The sequence below is a fragment of the Elaeis guineensis genome, chromosome 8 (genome assembly GCF_000442705.2).
Source record: "Elaeis guineensis isolate ETL-2024a chromosome 8, EG11, whole genome shotgun sequence".
Taxonomy (NCBI): domain Eukaryota; kingdom Viridiplantae; phylum Streptophyta; class Magnoliopsida; order Arecales; family Arecaceae; genus Elaeis; species Elaeis guineensis.
The window spans coordinates 750,339-770,167 of NC_026000.2; the positions used below are offsets into that span (position 1 = coordinate 750,339).

Sequence of the window (19,829 nt, forward strand, 5' to 3'; positions counted from 1 at the left end):
CACAAAACTCTTTCCTGTTGACGCATGACTTGATTCTCAGATAACTCAAGTTCACCTTTTTTTCGTGAGATTGAGAATTCCACCAACCCAATTGTGAGAGAGATTTCAATTGACAGTTAGAGGTGAGATAGGGTATCTCTGCCTCAACCTTTTATATTCTCACAAGGGTAATCTTTTAATTATACGACCGTATATGTTGCGGGTAATGATCCCATGGGTAGGAAATCACCCAAACCCGTTCGACCAAGTTCAGTCAGGCCCCAACTTTGGAGCGGATGCGGAGAGTAATCCGTTAGCGGACCCGCAGTCCGGACCATCGTTCCACCCGCAAGCGCAGCGCCGGGTGAGGAAGCGGATTCGAAGATGGCAATTCCAACGAATCCGAGCAAACAAAAACATCCGGTGGTCGGTGGATCCCACGTGCTCACCAGCACCACCCGATAAAACCCTAACCGCCTCCCTCTCTAAGCTCGACCACCGAATCGCCGTCCAGAATGGAACAGCCCTCAACCCCCAACGCCGCCTCTCCTCCTCCCAACGACTCCACCACCACCACCAATAACAAGAACAAGAAGAAGCGGCAGCTGCCGGGCCCGGAGGGGGTGCTGTCCCACTACGAGGCCCAGGGGCTGGGCACCCGCGAGGCCTCCCTCCAGGCCATCGGCGAGCTCCAGTCCCTCCTCTACAAGTCCGTGGTGTCCGGCCGTGGTGGCAAGAAGGATACCGACTCCGTCCGCAAGCTCGACACCATCAACACCCGCCTCGCCATCATCGAGATGAAGCTCGACTCCAAGCCCAGCTTCCTCCAGTCCTTCGCCATCGGCCTCGCCTCCGGCGCCACCATCCCCCCCATCCTCTCCGGCCTCGGCGCCATGTGGAACGCAGTCAAGACCGCCACCAGGAGCTCCCCTCCCTCTTCCTCCTTGTAGTTTCTTTTCTCTCTTTCTTCTCCATCCATCCTTTTCGTCTTGTCTTTCTTTCTTGCAAAGCGACCGACCCGGTTATATGTAATGAACATGAAACAGAATTCTTCTTTTTCTCGATATCAGCAGTTTACAAATATCCAGGAACAAGAGAGAGACGATTAGCAAATGGGCATGGAGGTGGCTTTCCATATAATTGTTAGATTACAAACTGGAGCGCTTTATCATCTTGGGCGGATGCAACTCGTGTACTTGAATGAATAAGATCTGAAGTTTCTTCGGGAATTTTAGAGTATATTTCCTATTTTTTTTAAAAAAAGAAAAGAAAAGAAAAGAAAAGAAAAGAAAGGAGTCCTGGCTTATTAGGGAATATTTTACATAGGCTAGTCGTTCGATGTATTAATTGTTTCGACCGAGTAATTTGCCGTGAATGCTGGCCAAGATCGTATGGAAGTCTGTTTAGAAATGATATAGAAAAAGATAAGAATTAAAAATACTAGTTTACAGAATTACACTGTCAATTTAGTTTACTGTTCTTTATGATGAAGTTGAAGGTTTGGAATATATCTCGGTTAGATCATTTTTAAACAAAATCGTAGACCTTGTTAGTTATATTTGTTTTTCAGTGTTCCATGGATTTCTATTTCCAGACTGCATATCATATTGAAAAATAACTGATGGCCGCTAACATGCTTTCTAAGCCCCTGGAGGTCTTCCAATGTTTAATCTTATCTGCAGAAATATTTGCTCCGTTAAATGATTAGTAGCGTCCGCTAATTTTCTAGATTATTGAGATGCTGCGCTCCCCACCTATCTAGTTTTGTTACATTAGCAGAAGTGCACAAATGACTGCAACATCATGCAACTATCTTGTTTGGCTTAGTAACTTCTGAGCAAATTTAAACTAAAACATTACGATATTATATGAACAAACAAAATCCAGAGTGTCTACCTTAAACAATCTACTATAAATTGATGTATGCACCAAACACACAAGTTACCTCAATGCCTCGTTTGTGAGCTTCTCTGACAAGTCTTGAATTCTTTAATTGCATCACAGCTGCAGTCATACAGGCTGATTAATACCTCATCATTGGTGAAAAATAGTTTGTTGTTGAGTATCCCCAGAAATTCAACCTGACAAGGGAGGTAAAAAGCTCCAGGAAAATGATGAGAAATTCTCCATAAAAGACGGACAAAATTACTACGGAGGAAGTTATTAAAGTTTTTATGTGATAGAAAATGAAAAACCTGAAAAATGGGCACCGACTATAAAGCATTTATATAAGATGACACAAAATGTAGTCATATTAAATTAGATGAAAGGCCAGATGCCCTGCGTTGGCTTTAAAATCCACAAAATGAACCCTGCAAAGCAGGATTCTTTAATTTGTGCAGATGGGTTAAAAGGAGGTTGGGAAGACTTGAGAAAATTAAAATGCAAGAAAAGATTTTAAGAGTAACTTTGACCAGGAATTAAACTTGATCGAAAATGATGATGAACCCTCATCACACCACCCATATATATGGAAGTTTGGCCATGGTGGCTAACTTAAACACAAATTTAACTTACAGAAAGTAATAACATAAGGACTGCTGATCAACTATTTTCCAGTGGGAGTTTTAACTTCTAGAAGGGACTAGCATGGACCACTACGCAATGATAATCTGCTAAATAATTGATCAAAAATATTAATTAACTGTTAGATCAAGTCCACAGACTTATTCTCACCAAGAATGGAGTTGTGGCTGAAGTACTCCAGCTTATTGAACTCTTGACAACTGATACAATTGATCCCAAGCTCCTGTAGTTTTTTAAATGCTCAACTGAGAACCAAAATTAAAAAAAAACAGACAATCTCATATTGGTGACCATCCAACAAACACAAATTGAACCTTACATTTAGCAGTTGTCAGAATCTACATACTGGAACGATTGCATTGAATAGCTGCCAGCACCAAATTCTTAGATTGCAAGTTTTAGGGAACAACCTATGGATGATCAAACTTGAACAGCATGGTTACGTAGCACATACCACAATTTTTTTTTAAGATAAAAAGTTATCCTGCTTTGAGTATGACAAAGGCTTCTACCAAAGAAAAAAAAGTATAACAAGGGCATTCAATATCTTTTTTTCTTTTTCAAACTAACATAAACATAATAACATGGGAATTGTAAAGCCTCTGACAACCACCATGAGCAATCAGGGTTTCAGGAGTATGGGGGGTAGCACTAATAATACATCTTAGACAGATTTCATCAACAGGTTTCAATTTCTACAAAGAGATGCTTCCAGGCTCAAGTGGTGATACAACCAACCGGAGCCCTCCCGTGCCATTATTATATTTGTTTACAAGCACTGCAGTAGTGTTGCTTGAGGTGCCTGAAACATCACCATTAACTTAAAAATGTGCATGTATGTCAAAATACTTGAGCAAGTTGTTGAAATTGAGAAATATCTCCCTCTCAAACCTTCTAAACTCTTGCATGGACGTTATGGAGGTAATATTCCAGATATGTGCTAATATTAATCGATGCATGATAAGAAGAAAGATATGTTGGTTGCTCACGAGCATACGAATACTCAACAATATAACTACTATCATAGTAGTGCTTCAAATTTATTTGCTGCACCAAGATAAGTCCCTGGGAAATCTGTCTTACTCGAATCATGCTTTGGGAAGCCTCTTGCAGGCGTTTCCTAGATTGTAAGGTCCTTTTGAGGATCGTGTAAAGGTAAATCTCCCTCCCAATCAAACTGAAAACATTACACATAGCATGCTGAAGTTAAACCTAGAGGAAAGGCCAAGCAAAATATACAAAAAAAAAAAAAAAAGAAGAAAGAAAAGAAGAAGAAGAAGAAGAAGAAGAAGAAGATATTAACAAAGATTCAAAGTGCAGGCACTGCAGGCTATACAATCAAGAAACTACTAAATCATGCAAAGCTTCAAAATTTATAAAATCAACAATATTTACAAAATGGCCTTTTGGCATACCCTACGCACAAGGCACTATAATACCAGGTTACTATAATAACCCACATGAGGACCAACAAGCTCTGCAAGCCTCCATGCCATACAGGTTGCACCACAAGTGCCTCTAGCAGCAGCACAATTGCAATGACCTGGAAATCATGGAGCAGCTGACAGGACTTGAACCCTTGACTTCATCCAGACAGAGCAAGGTTCTGAGTGCATGGGCTAAGCACTATTTGATTACATTTTAGACAAGTCATTGAGTTATTCTATGATCAATTTTAGGATACCTAACTGTAGGTGAGTCATGTGCTTTTCAAATTCTCATGTGATTATGTGACCTATTAGTCTACTCCGTGGCATTTTATCCAATATTGGTGTATATCACCTGCAAAAGACCAATCAAAACAATCCTTTTGTTTTGAGTAGTGAAAAGCTAAAAGCAATGATAGAATTCTTCATCCGCCCAATCCATCTCTTTCTAGAACTCATCCTATCCTTGACAATTCAGAACCACTTCAAAATCAATCTGCCAACGGTTTTTCTAAGTCAAGTATACAGGCAAGATCCACTCATAGGTTTCAATGCTGGCCAATGTTGCTTAAGATATTCAGGGAGAAATTAGTCAGCCATGAAATTGCCTCTCATAAATAAATTGACTTCATAAAAGAAGATCTTCAGGCTTCCCTTCATCCATTCCACCATCAAAATTACTTTCAAACTTCTTAGGTTCAATTCCACAAGCTAATAAGCTCATTGCCCTCAAAGTTCCCAACCTCCTTTTTTTGGGTACACAAGCAACAAAAGTTGCATTAGTGCTTCTCTAACAAAATTGATTGATGCAAAAATGTTATTTAAAAGGAGAGGGTGGGTGGGGGCCCGGGATGGGTGGGGAAGATCATCCTATCATCAGGCCTTCCGGTCTTCCATATAAAATACCCTTAATTCTACCTTCATTATCTCTCTAAACTCCAAAATTTAAAGTAAAAGACGTCACTGCTCCCCATTTTCTAGGTAACAGGTTAATCCTCCTTCGAGCCAGTCTCATGCATTTCTTTAAGTGGAGTGTTAAGATGTGAGTTTCTAATATACAGCAGCAGAACAAAATCTTAATATTACATTTACAGAAACTAGGTCTCCTAAATTAACTAACTGATATAAAGTTATAAAATATGGAATTCAGCTTATTACTGTCATGTTCATGAGAACATAAGGTTCAAGCAATATACAAACAAAAGTAGAGAAAATGAAAGTAATGCCTTAAAATTCAAAGGGAAAAGAGATACATAAACAATAATAAATTTGAATGTAGTGCAGTATTTATAATATACATAAATACCTTGTCAGAAGTCCGGAACATACTGGCCAGGAATTGTAGTGCATGATCTTAAAATGAGTCATGTATGCTTAAAATATTAACTGCTTCAACTTGCAAGAATGAATATTTGCTAGAAAACTAACATTCAACAGCATTATACTGAGAAAACCACAGACTGATCTAACTAATGTGAACAAATTCAACCTTAGAATAAGGATACAGCAAAATGTGGGAATAATCAAAGTAGTGCCTATCTTCAGGAGAAAATTTTTGGTCAAATTTGTAGCAGTATAACATATCCTCAAATTTGCCTTGAAGAAAAACATGTCACATGTCCCTTGTCTTGTTGACCAATGGGCCAAGTGAGATCTTCTCTGTCACTCCATTCTGCACCAAAAAGTGATGCAAGAATGTACACCCCCCACCCAAGAGAAAAAATAATGGAAGAAACAGTGGAGCATAAAAAATGAGTTTAATCTTTAAGATCCAGGAGAAGGAAAAATGAACCAAGTTAATTCAGGATAGCAACTCAATGTTTGCTAGGTTGTATAAATGATACTCAATTCTTGTGGAGAATGTGACATTCTGCTTTTAACTAGGAAGCATATGCTAATGCTAAGGTAATTGAATAGGAATTCTCAAACCATTCTGAATAGCCACCCACTATGAATTAGTTAATTAAATTTAATTTACTCTCTTTTGCCTCTTCCAATGGTTGAGGTAGGTTTGATGTCAAAATCTTGAGCTGAAAAATAACACGGTCAATCACTCGTAGTTTATCTTGCAGTGTGTATGTAGTTGAGAATTTCGAACATTGCTGCAGCAAAGTGTGATTAAATTGAAGCATTACTCTATCACCAATATCTTAATCCCCGTTTTCATCATCAGAGGTATAATTAAATCATCGTTCTGGTGAAGGTAAAGCTACGCCACAAGTTGTGCTTGCTTAACACGCTATACCAACACATTACTCCAATTAAATGCAAGATGAATCAATAGAATCAACTGAATGGACTGATAGACTCATTCAACTAGCAGAAAACTATCAAATTGTAGCGATAATGCTTACCGCTTTCAGATCAGAAAGGGTGGAGAGGCGAAGTGGTAGTTGCCGGAGCGCTGCTGGAGCAAATAGCAAGATTAACACCTCCATCCCAAGGTGGAGCACCAAGTGGTGACGGCGCCACGCAAGCACACCCGGGCCTCTCAGCCAAAGTGTCTCCACCTCGGCGGCCCCGATACCAGTTGCATTGCTGACCCAAGACGACTTCTATTTTGGAACTTCCAGAAATCGTCATCATCACCACCGACTTTCACGACACTTTTTTTCTCTCGCTTAGCATTAATCCTCGAGTATTGGTTGGAATTCCCCCACTTGCTCCTCCATCGACCATAGCTGGAAGGGAAGACCGAAACCCAGACGGCCCTCGCCAACTCCATGGGCAGCAAGGCCGAGTAATCGAGAGAGAAACCTAGGAATTGGAAGATATCAAGATACGGAAAAAAGAAATAAGAGATGCAGAATTCGCGGAACAGTAGAATTTCGGTGGGATTCAATGAGGGTTTGGAAGAGTCATAGGGTTCGGTACTCTGAGATTCCGGGCTCTTCTGGGATCTCGAACCGGTGGCGTTCGGAGAATGGAGAGAGGATGGTGGCGTTCGGAGAATGGAGAGAGAGGATGGAGTGAGGAGATTCGGATTCGGGAAGTATTTATCATATTTGTAGGAGCTGTTCCCGCCCGCTCTTTCGTTCATACCACAGACCAGGGACGCAGGCCGCCGCTTTCCACTTCACCAATTATTAAATAACTACTGGTTTAAGAAAAATTAAATAACTTCTAAGATTCCATATAACGTAATACCAGCCTCTCCTTGTTATCGGATTGTTGAGCACTGTGACCCGGCAGATATAAAGCCAGTCATCCCGAGGCTTAATGAGAACAAACGAGGATTGCTTTTACTTTCCAAACAAAAGAGGGTTGCCTTCACTAGCAGGGATGATAACATTTTAAAGGGTGCCTCAACAACTCAAATATCTTAGCGAGCAGATTTGTGATATGCCCCACCAATCATGGGATAAGCTTGAGAAGATCATCTGCATTTAAGATGTCCTGAATGATCTTGATTGGTTTAAAGATTATTACCATGCAAAGATTCTTTTTCTTGACAAGAAAAAGGGTACTCCGCTATGCTAATAATTGGTCAGGTATATATTGCTGATAATGCACCATACAAAAATCAAATTCAAAAACTTTGGGTCGTTAAGAAAAATAGCATGACTACCGAAACAAGTGTATCTTCGCATTTTGATGCAATGATTAAAGTTACCAAGTAAAGAAAGGAAGGAAAGAAGGAAAGAAACCTTCACAGATTGCAAACAGAGGGAGGAGAAGAATGTAGCCTAGACAGTCAGATCATACCTATAGCATGCAAAATAGGTGCTTTACCCGTTCATGCAGAGAAAATTACATGGGCAATTGCAGGACATCACAGAATATTCAAACAAGGCTGAACGAAAGGAGTATGGATGATTGAAGGAATGGAGAAAAACTTGCAACATAGTTCTTCAGGAACTCTGGTGCTGACTATAATCTGGCTGATTATCAACTTGAAGCAAACAAAGTAATTCCTCAGAATTACAAGCATCCCCAAAAACCAGACCTTCTGTATAGCACAAGGACCACAAGTTACAAGACATGGAAATCTTCCCCAAATGGTATTTACATGATAAGGACCAGTTCAACTTGCCAAAAAAAACATACATCCCAACTTGCCAAAAAAAAAACATACAACCCAAGACTCAAAATGTATGATGATCAAAAGCTTCCTCACCCAGTTAGCTTGGTGCCAAAAAAAACATATATCCCAAGACTCAAAATGTATGATGATCAAAAGCTTCCTCACCCAGTTAGCTTGGTGGCAAAGATCCGGTACCTCCTGGTTTCCCATGGGTTGTTTTTGTCCAAATAATAAGATTTCAAGCAGCACCATGCCCATGGTGGGTCTCTAGCAGCACGGACTTGGCCAGCACCATCAGTTATACCCAGTAGCATGTTCATCTTTCTAGCTAGTTCATCATTTGTTGGGTAGCCACCAAAAAAATATTCCTGGTATGTGTTGGATCTGTTAGGGTGCAGTCCTCAAGCATCAATTGAAAATTACTGAACTTCACACATACTTTCGATGTCCAAAGATATGTGAGGTAACTTTAGCATTAAGCCGTGAGGGTAAAGTGGAATTTGAATCCTACCCCATCTTCTCTATACACATATGCATGAATTCTTGTTGTAGGATCTTCCAAAGTCAATCTGATCCGGTAGTGCCCATCAACTGGAGAACGGAGGTCTTCACCTCGCCAAGGATAAGCCGCTGCCACTCGAACAATGCACTTGCACCTATGCGTTACCTATAAGATTCAGAATCCAAACTGAAATGAGTGTTTTCCCTGCAGCAAAATAATTGTCCAACACTAATTGCATGTTTCGAGCGGAAAGCTTGAATGGATTATTTTCTATACAAGAAAGGGATAGTTATTACATTAATTTGACAAAGGATGTCTCTTATAAGATACAAGGAATCCCATGCTGCCAGTGTAACCTAGACACCTACGATGGGGATACTTGAGTCTCCACAAAATTACACCTAAGTGCCCAACACTTTTCACATTCAAATTACCTTGATGATGGAACATCTCCATACACATAAGAAGGAAAAGAAAAACGAAATAAAATGGTATACATGTAATTGTATAACTAAACTAGGTAGTTTAGTCAGTTGTAAATAATATTGAAGAAAAATTAGTTCACGTTATGAAAAAGGGAAAAAAGGCTACTACACGTTGTTAATCTATTTTGATATCCAGTATTAATTTGTTCAAGTTTACTGCATCGGTATGGTTACACTTCACTTATCAAGCATTCCTAGACACATGTCAATTACTTGATCCGTGGTAAGAGCTGGCTAAAAATGTGTTTAGACAAGATACCATGCTGGAATTGGAAATTACATGCATTGGAAAATAAAGCTATTAAAGAATGGCAATATGATCAAGAAGAATCATCTTAAAGTTTCGCTTCTATACCATTTGAATTTTAATTAATATGTAAGTTGAAGCATCCAGTTGCGCAAGTTCAATCAAATTTTTTAAACTAAATTATATCTCCTTCTAGGGAGTAATTCTATTTTGTGTATATAAGACAGAAGAAAAGTTAAAAGTTATCTTGAAAATCCATAGACAACATAACCTCAGGATGGGTGAGCGAATCCATCAATGTCGCAAAGGCAGCATGCCTGAAATCTGTATCTGAAAGTTAAGAATAAATTGTTTAAAAAAAGTGGGAAGTTTAGCGAAAAAAGAAAGATAACTGTAGACATAAATGTTCTTTTATGGTTTCAGATTGATATGCCTCACTCAGTGATTCAACAGAAATATTAGAAAATATGGGTTTCTATGTTCATAAATGATTTACTACAGTCATAAAAGTTGAAGTGAGAAATTTTTTAAAAAATAAAAAAATAAAAAGCAGGACTACAGCAAAAAGGGGGGAAAAAAAAAAGCAATGTTCTACGGTAAAATGGATAGTGCATGATTCTTCAAAACATTGTAATCTAGTTTAGGCAAAATGTATTTCCAATTTCCCATGTATTCAATTCCATTTTTGAGGAAGTTTAGCTACAAAACAAAAACATAAACAATAAATAATTTCTATAAAAAGTAAGATGATTTTGCAAAAGATTAATTATAAAAGATAGAGAACCAAGATGCCACAGACATACTCCAGAAAAGTCAACATGAGCTTGCAGACAATGTAATCAGTTGCAATGAGTACCGCAGCCATCCAAAAAAATATGCAACACCATTGGCTTGCTAGATCTATTTGTGTGTTTATCATTGCACCAGCCAAAAACTCTAGGTCGAGATTGATACAAAAATAATAGGAAACATATCCTTCAACACACACAGAAAAGGTGGCATTAAGTCATGTTAGGATTTGACGCCTCGAGATTCGGTCCATATTAAGCTCATAGCGAGATCCGTGACGAAAAATGGAGTCTAACGAGATCAAGATCACCTCAAACGGAGCCCGAACGAAGGAGATATGAACTTTTGAAGTCGATACGAAATCCGAGGCGGCAGAGGACCACTGACGGGGGACCGGGGGTGCGGCAGCAGCACGGCCGCAGGTGGCGGTGCGCAACCCAGGTGCGGCCAGTGCGGGCACCTCCGCGCACAAGGCGCGGCCCAGCGGGCGGGCCCGGCCCAGGCCCAGGCACACGGGCGCGTGGGCCGGCCCAGCCCAGTGCGCCGCGCTAGGAGCCCAGATCCCGGTCCACCGTGGAGTGGGTGGTCCACGGCCAGGTCTGTGGACCACAAGCCCATTTCCCATCCGTTTCGCACGGTCCACGGCACTATTCCGTGGATCGATCGCGATCGAACGGCTCTGGTGACTCCCGATCATGATCCAACGGCTTGGGGCCTTAATTGGATTGGTTTAGGACTCTTAATACTAATCTAACAAGGGTTTTTTAAGCCTGTAAAGGCCTGGGAACAGTGAGAGAGTGGTTGTATGGTGGTTCGACTGGTCTCTGGCATGTGCGAAAATCTTAGGAGAGCCTGATCCCATGAAGAAGAGAGAGAGAGAAGACTGAAACGCTGTGAGAGGAGGAGCAGGGGAGCTTCTAGACAGCGGACAGCAGTCACTTTAGGGGTTCAGGGGGATCTTCCAAGAGAGATAGCTTTTGTGAGGAGAACTTTCTGTGAGAAAGAAATTGAATGTATGAGGATTGAGGGTGAGATCTCCTCTTGTAAATTTTTTTTTTCATAGTGAAGTTTGCATGTCCCGTGGAGGCGAGCCCTTTTGTGACTGATCCACGTATTTTGATTGTTTTTATTTTATTTTTTCTTTCTTCTTGCTGCATCGCGTGATACTGAAAAAGTCCTAGAAGGTGGTGTCCTGGCCAGACATCCACCCAACAAGTGATATCAGAGCGAGGCGGTATAAGAACGCAGACTGCAGCGGTGGTGAGCAAGACTGAAGATGGAAAAAACAGAATCAATCGAGATGGAGATCAACAAGTTTGATGGAAAGAGCAATTTCTCCTTGTGACAGGCAATGGTGAAGGACGTGCTCATCCAGCAAGGATTGATCGATGTTCTCTTGTGTGAGGAGAAGCCGACCATCATGGAGGTGCAAGATTGGAGACGGCTATAGATGCAGGCGGTGAGTACCATCCGTATGTACCTAGCGGATGAGGTGGTGATCCATGTGCTTAGCGAAACTTCTCTGACGGTGCTGTGGTCGAAGCTCGAGGAGTTGTATATGACGAAGTCTCTCACCAACACTCCTTTCCTCTGGAGATAGTTTTACCAGCTGCAGATGGCTGAGGGATAGAGTGTGCAGGAGCATCTCAACCATTTCTAGAAGATCCTCACCGACTTTCTCAGCGTTGGTGAGAATGTTGAGGAGAAGACCAAGATGTTGGTTTTGCTGGTGTCGCTTCCCCCTTCGTACGAGTCTTTGATGATTGCTCTTCTAGTGGAGAAGAGCATCATCAAGATGGACGAGGTCACCGTAGCGATACTCCACAACGAGATTCTCAGGAGACAGAACCCAGCTTCGAGCTCAGGTGGCGGTAGCTCAGCTTTAGTGGCTTTTAAAGAAGCAAGAGGCGGTAGACGGAGCGACAGAAGATCGCGACGAGGGCAGTCCAAGTCCAGAAGAGACTTGAGCAAAATCAAGTGTTACCGGTGTGAGGAGTTGGGGCATCTAATCAGAGATTGCCCTCAACTCAAAAATCGGACGATGGCTGCTGTGGCGACGGCCGATAGCGATTCAGATGAAGATATCCTGAAGATATCTGACGAGGTATCTACTTTTTCTCAGCAGTGGATATTAGATTCTGCATGCATCCATCATGTATGTTGCAGAGAGCAGTTTGACTCTCTGAAGAACAGTGAGGGCACTGTATATCTGTCGGATGGATCGAGCTGTACGATCAGAGGTATCGGGATGATCAACTGGAGGACACATGATATTGCAGTGAAGAGATTGGAGGAGGTCCGATACATACTCGATTTCAGATGGAATCTTATCTCACTGAGTAGACTGGATTCGAGAGGCTACAGGACGGTAGCTGGTGGAAAAATTCTGAGGGTGCTATGCCGCAATAAGATTATGCTGGAGGGGAAGAAGAGGAGCAGAGGACATTATAATCTGACAGTGAGTCCAGTGCGAGGTGGAGCTTCAGAAGCCAGGTGGAGCCCAGAGCGAGGTGGAGCTCCAGGTGGAGGTGGATCGGGCACGAGACAAGAGACTCGGGAGAAGGAAAGGTGACGTCGCAAGGTGAGATTCCTATTGCCGCAGGATGATGCCCCGAGTAGGTCTCAGGTCAAGAGGAGCACAGCATACGATGGAGATGGAATCGAACGGCTTAACTCGACTCCCATGTTTGCCCATCCATGATCAACAGGTAATTGTCCCAGGACATAAGCGTGAGGAGATCCAGAAGCTCTCGGAGTCAGGAGGAGGCCGAATATCGAGTCGAGATGGAGATTGTTAGGATTTGATGCCTCGAGATTCGGTCCACATTAAGCCCATAACGAGATCCGCGACAAAAAACGGAGTCCAACGAAATCAAGATCACCTCAAACAGAGCCCGAACGGAGGAGATACAAGCTTTTGAAGTTGGCACGAAACCCGAGACAATGGAAAACTGCCGACAGCGGGTCGGGGGAGAGGCGGCGGCACGACTGCAGGCGGCGGTGCGCGGCCCAAGTGCGGCCAGCACGCGGGCTGGGCACGAGCAGGGCGCAGCCCAGCGAGCGGACCTAGCCCAGGCCCGGGCGCGTGGGCCATCCCAGGCCCGAGCGCGTGGGGCACGGCCCAGGCCCACTCGCGGGCTGGCGCAGCCCAGCGCACTGCATTGGGAGCCCAGATCCCGGTCCACCGTGGACCGGATGGTCCACGGCCGGGTCTGTGGACCGCAGACCCGTTTCCCATCTGTTTGGTGCGGTCCACTGCACTATTCTGTGGATCGATCGCGATCGGACGGCTCTGGTGACTCCCGATCATAATCCAACGGCTTGGAGCCTTAATTGGGTTAGTTTAGGACTCCTAATACTAATCTAACAAGGGTTTTTTAAGCCTATAAAGGCTTGGAAACAGCGAGAGAGTGGTTGTATGATGGTTCGGCTGGTCTCTGGTGCGTGCGGAAATCTTAGAAGAGCCTGATCCCGTGAAGAAGAGAGAGAGAGAAGGCTGAAATGCTGTGAGAAAAGGAGCAAAGGAGTTTCTGGACAGCGGACAGCGGCCACTTCAGGAGTTCAGGGGGATCTTCCAAGAGAGCTTTTGTGAGGAAAACTTTCTGTGAGAGAGAAATTGGATGTATGAAGGATGAGATCTCCTCTTGTAAATTTTTTTTTTTACAGTGAAGTTTGCATGCCCCGTGGAGGCGAGCCCTTTTGTGGCTGATCCACGTATTTTGATTATTTTTATTTTATTTTTTCTTTCTTTCTGCTGCATTGCGTTGTACTGAAAAGGTCCTGGAAGGTGGTGTCCTGGCCAAACATCCACCCAACAAGTCACATACACACGATACATTTGAAGACACATCCTCAATCAAATGCATGAAAAATATGATTAAAATTATTTATGCCAAGTCTTCTGGTGAAATCATTTTGCTTAATTTCACAGAAGACAAGTACCAAAAAATTCTTAATTCCTAAGTTAACCATATGGCCTGGTTACATAGAAAAGGGCTTCAACCTGGCTCGTTGGTGTATGACCACAGCCAGCAGAAAATAACCAGACTCAGAAAAAACAGTTTTCAAGTTTCTAATTGCTGGCTCAGATACCCCTACAAAGACCTTGATTCAAAACTTCGCATGTCCCTGTTTAGTATCTCACAGTCATCTTCATCATTCAAGCCTTTTTCCCACCAAGTCAGGGTCATTTATAAAGCACGGTTCTAAGTTGAGAGAAAACTGAAGGATTGGAGCAAGTTACATTGCTTTCTCCACATTAACCAACATCAATGCTCTCACAATTGGCGCCGTTTTTTCCTAGGCAGGGCAACTTTATCTGACAAAGCATCAGTTGTGAAAAATGCATAGCCAAATAGTGGATGGTCTGACCTACTTGTGAATGTTTTGATGAAGCCATGTCCCAAATCTATCTTCATTACAAGTACCCAACTCACTAAAAGATAAAGTTTCAAAAATCAATAGAGAGATGCATATGCATTTGCAATGAGCCAAACATCCATCATGCCTTCATAAACAAATATGCAGAAACAAAAGCCGAGGAGATCACTCTCAATTAGAAGAAAGCTCATGAAGGATGCATAAAGGCATAGAAAATTTTAACTCGATGACATGTATAATCTGTGTTGATTTACCTTTACGGTCTAGAATGCCAGGAAAAAGCAAGAATTTAAACTTAAAAACAAAAAAAAAATTAATTTATTGAGGATCGATCCTTAATTCCACAATGATCAATCACTGAGATGAAAAGGAAAAATACACACCCAATTAAAAAAAATGAATGATCATATAAAAAAACAGCAAATCAAAAATGAGAACAGCAAATGCTTCATGCAAGTTCCTAACCAAAGAACGAAGTTAAATCCAATACCTGTAATATCAGATGGCTGAGGAAAGCTCATAAAAGGTTGGCACTTTGGCTTAGATGTAATACGATCATTATACATCCTAGTTTGAAAAATGAAAGCTGTTACAAAGATTCCCACTGAAGATAAAAGAACTGAGTTATACCAATCAATAAAAGAGATGAAATTACTTTAAACGATGTAATATGGTGTCATCTTGATCAGATAGAAGATGGATTTTACTGGAAGGCTGCAATACACCCTTCCACATATCAGACTGCAGCTCACATACCATATTGCATAATTTAACCCAGTGGCCACCTCCCTGCAATTGTGGAACCTCTTTGAAATATTTATTAGCAAATACCCTTAAGACTGTCCCAACTCGAGGAAATGCGTGCAGGACTTCTCTTGAAAGAGAAAATTCTTCAACATGTAAAGGAGATGGAGTTTTCCCTTCATTATCCAGCCTGTTATTTTCATGAAACAGAATTACACTGCACATTACTCTCATCATATAACAGATCAGAAATTTGCATATAAAGAAACTGTAGCTATACCATAACCACAAAGCCATAACCAACAGGCCACATTTCATCAGTTAGGTTAGCTCTACAAATTCTTTTCCACCACATGTTCTTACCTCCGTTATATTCATAACCTATGTAAACCTTTCCAATTCATCATTAGAATCTTCATCCAAGATATTATATTTCCCTTTCTATAGATTCTTCTGCGAATTGAAGCTCCACCTTGCAGAGGTCTTCTTTATAGAACAACAAACAAGCCCCTTCAACATATTATTTTCACAAAATCATATTATACCTTAGTTATTACATATTCAACATAACAGCTGTCTTATAGTGTAGCTCTTTCCCATCCATGATGCAAGTCTAGGCCACTTAAATTCAAGTCAGATTAAGGAATCAAACCTTTTTGCTGTAAATGAAAGAAACTGTCACTGAGAGAAAGGCTTATTTGAGGTTGACCTCACCTTGTAACTCAAGGCAATACCCTGAAAAACACCTCGAGTCTCATAATTGATGATACATAATGCTGGTTATGCATATCAGCTAGAGGTTGACCACACCCCTCGTGCCTTAAGTTAGGCCTTCCATGGAATACACCTTATGCTTTAATTATTTCCGGAACAATGGAAAGTTATGGACAGAATTCTTTTCTTATATATATGCATATTTTATTGTCCATCAAGTTCGAAACCATGGCTAAAGATGTGATATAAACTAACCATTAAGGTGATCCTTGACAGAGTCCATAATTGAATTTAGACAACATGCCCGCACCTTTTTTATCTTCTTACCTTCAAAAAGATCTTTTGGAAAGCTATAAACATTAAAGAAAAAACCACAAGTTTTACGCCTAAACATTTTGTCAAACACCTTGCAATCAAGTAATTTTATACTTGCATTTGATTGTCGGGTTCACAAAAGGTTACCTAAAGCAGAATGCATGTTCATGTCAGGTCAAGAGTTTCAGAACTATTCCCAGCAAACCAATTTTCTGTTGAAGCTAACCATTCTGAAAGCAAAGTTAGTTGCAGACTGAAATTTTGTCAGGTCCAATGCAAACACCCTCAACAGATAGTAATAATAAAATTTGAGAAATTCATGCAACTGATCTCATAAAAACAAGAAGAGAATGTTGGTTATTATCATAGTTAGGCTTATTTCCTATATTCACAATAGTCTATATACTAAAATAGACCTTGCTATCGAAGTTTGAAATCCCAATTAATACAACTAAGTAATGAGAAAATTTTAAAATCAAATGAAAATATATACTTACTCCATTGTGAAGCTTATAGGAGGGGTATCCGTTCCATCCCACACAAAGAGCACCCATTCACTGTTAGAAGTTTCGCACAAATGAAGAACCTTCAGCACAACCATGAAAATGTTTTTTTTTCACATTTATACTTACCTAAGAACAAATATACAAAATAAACTATTAGGCCCATTGACTTACCTTGCATATTAGATCAAAACAATGACCAATCTTGATTCTATTTAGCTCCAATGAGTATTCATTCAGAACTAAACAACCAGATTAAGAAATTAGAATTGGCATTGCAAAGAAGTAATGAAGGTAAAAAAAAATAAAAAATTAAGAGAATCCATCCAATCTTCATGAACAGGATAAGTGAAATGATCCAAATACTGGAGCAGAAAACAAAAAGATCCAAAGCATCAACAGAATCAGATTGCTTGCCTGAGTGAGAAAGTAAAGCTAAACTAAAATTACCATGCACCATAAAGTTTTACCTGCATCATGCAGATAATTGAGCAACCATGTCCTTAGCTGTGACAAAAATTCATTGTCATGATCAGTAGCTTTGTACCCTGTGGAAGTCTGATAAGCACTGAAACTCTCAGCAGTTTTGCCTTCAAATAGTGCAAACGAAGAGAACCTCTTGTTGTAAACACAATAAAATTCTCCATTGTGGATTTTCATCTGGACAAGATATGCATTTAAGTGTTGAGATTTTGTTCCTCAAAGCACTCTAACCAAATATGAACTCCAATGTTTCAGCCAAAAAACATGATGACAAGACAACAGAGCTCATAAACAACAATCTTATTGTACAAGTTACTTTAAAATATCCATGCCACACCAAGACCATTAATGACAACTACATACAGATATACAAGAATTGTAATTCTGAAATGAGAAATAACACATGCCTTTAAGAGTTATTTCACATAAGATATGAAAAATGAGATGAATGTTTGGTCCCAACTATTTGGTCAAGCAATGGTTACAATGAAATCAATAAGATTTACTAATGCAATGCTTACTCATGTGCTTTGGTTAAGCATATCTTATAATACTTGAATACATACAATTATGATGATGTTTCTAATAGCCCCTCTTCATGTCATTCACGTTGGATAAGCAAAACTTGTGTATTCAAATGTAAACAAAATTTTAGTTTCCTATAGAAGTAAAAGGGCAAATGCCATCAGTAAACACCTGGGACAGCCAATCCAATGCAAGTGCTGAAAATTGCAATTATAAATAACATAGGATGCTTCTGGTTGAATGTTGCCAACATTGTGGAATTAGATATAAAATTCTGGTTGGTTTCATTTCTTTTAAGATAATATGCACTCCAACCTTCATGGACTTCTAATTGTTCCCTTTCTCCTTCAACTTTTTCACCATTTCATCTGCAGATATAAACTTCAGCAATATAAATCTTACATATTAGGCCAGATAATCTAGTATTATTGACTAAACAAAACATAACATATGCAAGCATCAGATGAATTTTTTCATCTCACATTCCGGTAAAGAGAGAATGCAACTTCATGTTATTAAAAACTCGATGTGTTAAAGACCTGTTTGGATGCCCAGACAAACTATTACACGATAAGTCCCACACAACCAAATGTTTGAGAGAGAGAAGGTGATGCATTAGAGAATGATCTGTGCAATTGGGAGCTTGCAGATTACCAGAGTACGGGATTCCTTTTGAAAGGTGATTTTCCAGCATCCCATTTTTCGGGGATTTTCTGGTATACCCTGGTTAGAAACACACTTCCCCCCATCTTCCTAACATCTTCCCGCTGTCTACCATATACAGTATATTTCATGGACAGTTTACCTGATAATATGCAGAACCATGCATCTTTTCTGGGTAAAAGTTTTAATCAAAATGATGTATTTAAACGATACAATGACACCAAATGAATACACTATCAACAAGAAGGATTATTATGCCAAAGAAAATGGCAGATAAGAGTGCTAATACTGAGAGTTACCACAACATGATGAAGACCGATTATATCGCCAGTTGACCTAACATGAGGTAACTTTGTTGTATTCTCAGCAAAGAAGTTTACAGAAAGCCCAAGTGCTGAGTAAGACTGGTCCCTTATCTTTAGTGTGAGAACATAGTCTGCAATGGATCACACAAAACGAATTGAATAAGACATTTTATATTGGATTTTCATATATTTACAGGCAAGCATCCAATCGGGCAAGATAAAGAACTCCTTTGTAACTTATTGGTGTCTGAAAAGGAAGGATAAAAAGCTCAGCCATACCAAATGAGCCGAGTAACTTTAAGTTAAGAGCTCTGGGTAGTTTTGTTATATGCGAAGTTAAGGTTCAGCATAGGCAAAAGAAGATCTAATATAAAGGATGCAATACAATACCATCAGCACAGAGTATTCAAACTTAACATCAAATATATTCATTTGGAAATTGCCGCTCCACCATTCAAGAATTGCTTTTTTTTTCTTTTAAAACCAAATGGTACCCCGAATATGAGCTTTCTCGTAAAATTTACAGGAGGTTTAAAATTTGGTATTAGAGAGGATCTATCTACATAGAGGTATATTTTCTACGTTATTTCGATAAATTGGGTGGGATATCCCTCTATTTTTCCTTAAATGCAGGCATCTAAATATATCACTTCAGTCCAATGTACAAATTATAATTATACAAATGTTTTATTATCTCGAAAAAAGACCGGCACTTGTGCCTTAAAAGTAACTCAGTTGAGAGAAGCTTCAAATCGAGATATTTCTTGGTCTGAAATATCATTACAAACTCAAGTAGCACCTTACAACAATTCGCCATCGTTCCAAACCCTAGGAACTCGAAGAAAGCTGGAATATTTGAGAAGAAAAAAAGAAGACTTGGAGACATAACAAGGCCTCGAACTGAAGCAAGATTCGGGGGAAAAAGGCAAGAGAGACAGACCGGTTCCTCTGCTCCGTCTCGGCTCCCTGATCTCGGAGACGGAAGCGAAGAGATTCACCTTCGCGTTAATCATCTTCAACGCATCCGTGAGCGGGAGGTAGAAATATTCCGTCGAGGTCCCACTCGTTCTCGTTTCCCCTTCCAAAACCCTAGCTTTCTTCGCCGGAGATCGACTCGATTCCATTTCAAAACCATAGGGGAGGAAGGAGACCGCGAATTGGTTCGAACTGAGAGAAAGGAAGTGTCCAAGAATGGGCCTGCTTTTGGGCTAAAAACCG

General features: G+C 40.5%; 2 protein-coding genes and 1 long non-coding RNA gene across 6 annotated transcripts; 1 reads left to right on the plus strand and 2 right to left on the minus strand.

The window, feature by feature from the left end:
• Window positions 1-413: 413 nt before the first annotated feature.
• Window positions 414-1,218, plus strand: LOC105050883 (uncharacterized). The gene has a single exon (XM_010931095.4). It carries the CDS (start codon window positions 495-497, stop codon window positions 927-929), a length of 435 nt encoding a protein of 144 aa, XP_010929397.1. The 5' UTR covers window positions 414-494; the 3' UTR covers window positions 930-1,218.
• A 9-nt stretch (window positions 1,219-1,227) lies between these two features.
• On the minus strand, window positions 1,228-7,169 carry LOC140851093 (uncharacterized). 3 transcript variants are annotated; one of them, XR_012133899.1, is made up of 4 exons: window positions 6,807-7,169; window positions 6,287-6,689; window positions 2,825-3,682; window positions 1,234-2,728 (listed from the first exon to the last, which is right to left on the minus strand). It is a non-coding gene; the product is annotated as an uncharacterized lncRNA (long non-coding RNA). The 3 variants fall into 3 exon arrangements; XR_012133900.1 differs by having other exon boundaries at window positions 1,228-5,604; XR_012133898.1 differs by having other exon boundaries at window positions 1,234-3,682.
• Window positions 7,170-7,799: 630 nt separating this feature from the next.
• Window positions 7,800-19,812, minus strand: LOC105050882 (protection of telomeres protein 1a). 2 transcript variants are annotated; one of them, XM_010931094.4, is made up of 10 exons: window positions 19,552-19,812; window positions 18,606-18,742; window positions 17,106-17,295; window positions 16,810-16,877; window positions 16,630-16,718; window positions 15,015-15,293; window positions 14,850-14,926; window positions 9,462-9,520; window positions 8,468-8,623; window positions 7,800-8,340 (listed from the first exon to the last, which is right to left on the minus strand). In XM_010931094.4, the coding sequence occupies exons 1-10, from the start codon at window positions 19,733-19,735 to the stop codon at window positions 8,293-8,295; spliced, it is 1,287 nt and encodes a 428-aa protein (XP_010929396.1). In that variant the 5' UTR covers window positions 19,736-19,812; the 3' UTR covers window positions 7,800-8,292. The 2 variants fall into 2 exon arrangements, with proteins under 2 accessions (XP_010929396.1, XP_010929394.1); XM_010931092.4 differs by having other exon boundaries at window positions 7,800-8,324; window positions 19,552-19,809.
• Between the last annotated feature and the right edge of the window lie 17 nt (window positions 19,813-19,829).

Bases quoted from the DNA above. Each gene is read 5' to 3' on its own strand.
- LOC105050882 (XM_010931092.4), bottom strand. From the start codon at position 19,735: ATGGAATCGAGTCGATCTCCGGCGAAGAAAGCTAGGGTTTTGGAAGGG. The intron at 15,294-16,629 runs GTAAGTATATAT...TGAAAATAACAG, and splicing joins CCTATAAGCTTCACAATGGA to GCTGGATAATGAAGGGAAAA. The intron at 14,927-15,014 runs GTAATTTCATCT...TTTTCAAACTAG, and splicing joins ACCATATTACATCGTTTAAA to GATGTATAATGATCGTATTA.
- LOC105050883 (XM_010931095.4), top strand. From the start codon at position 495: ATGGAACAGCCCTCAACCCCCAACGCCGCCTCTCCTCCTCCCAACGAC.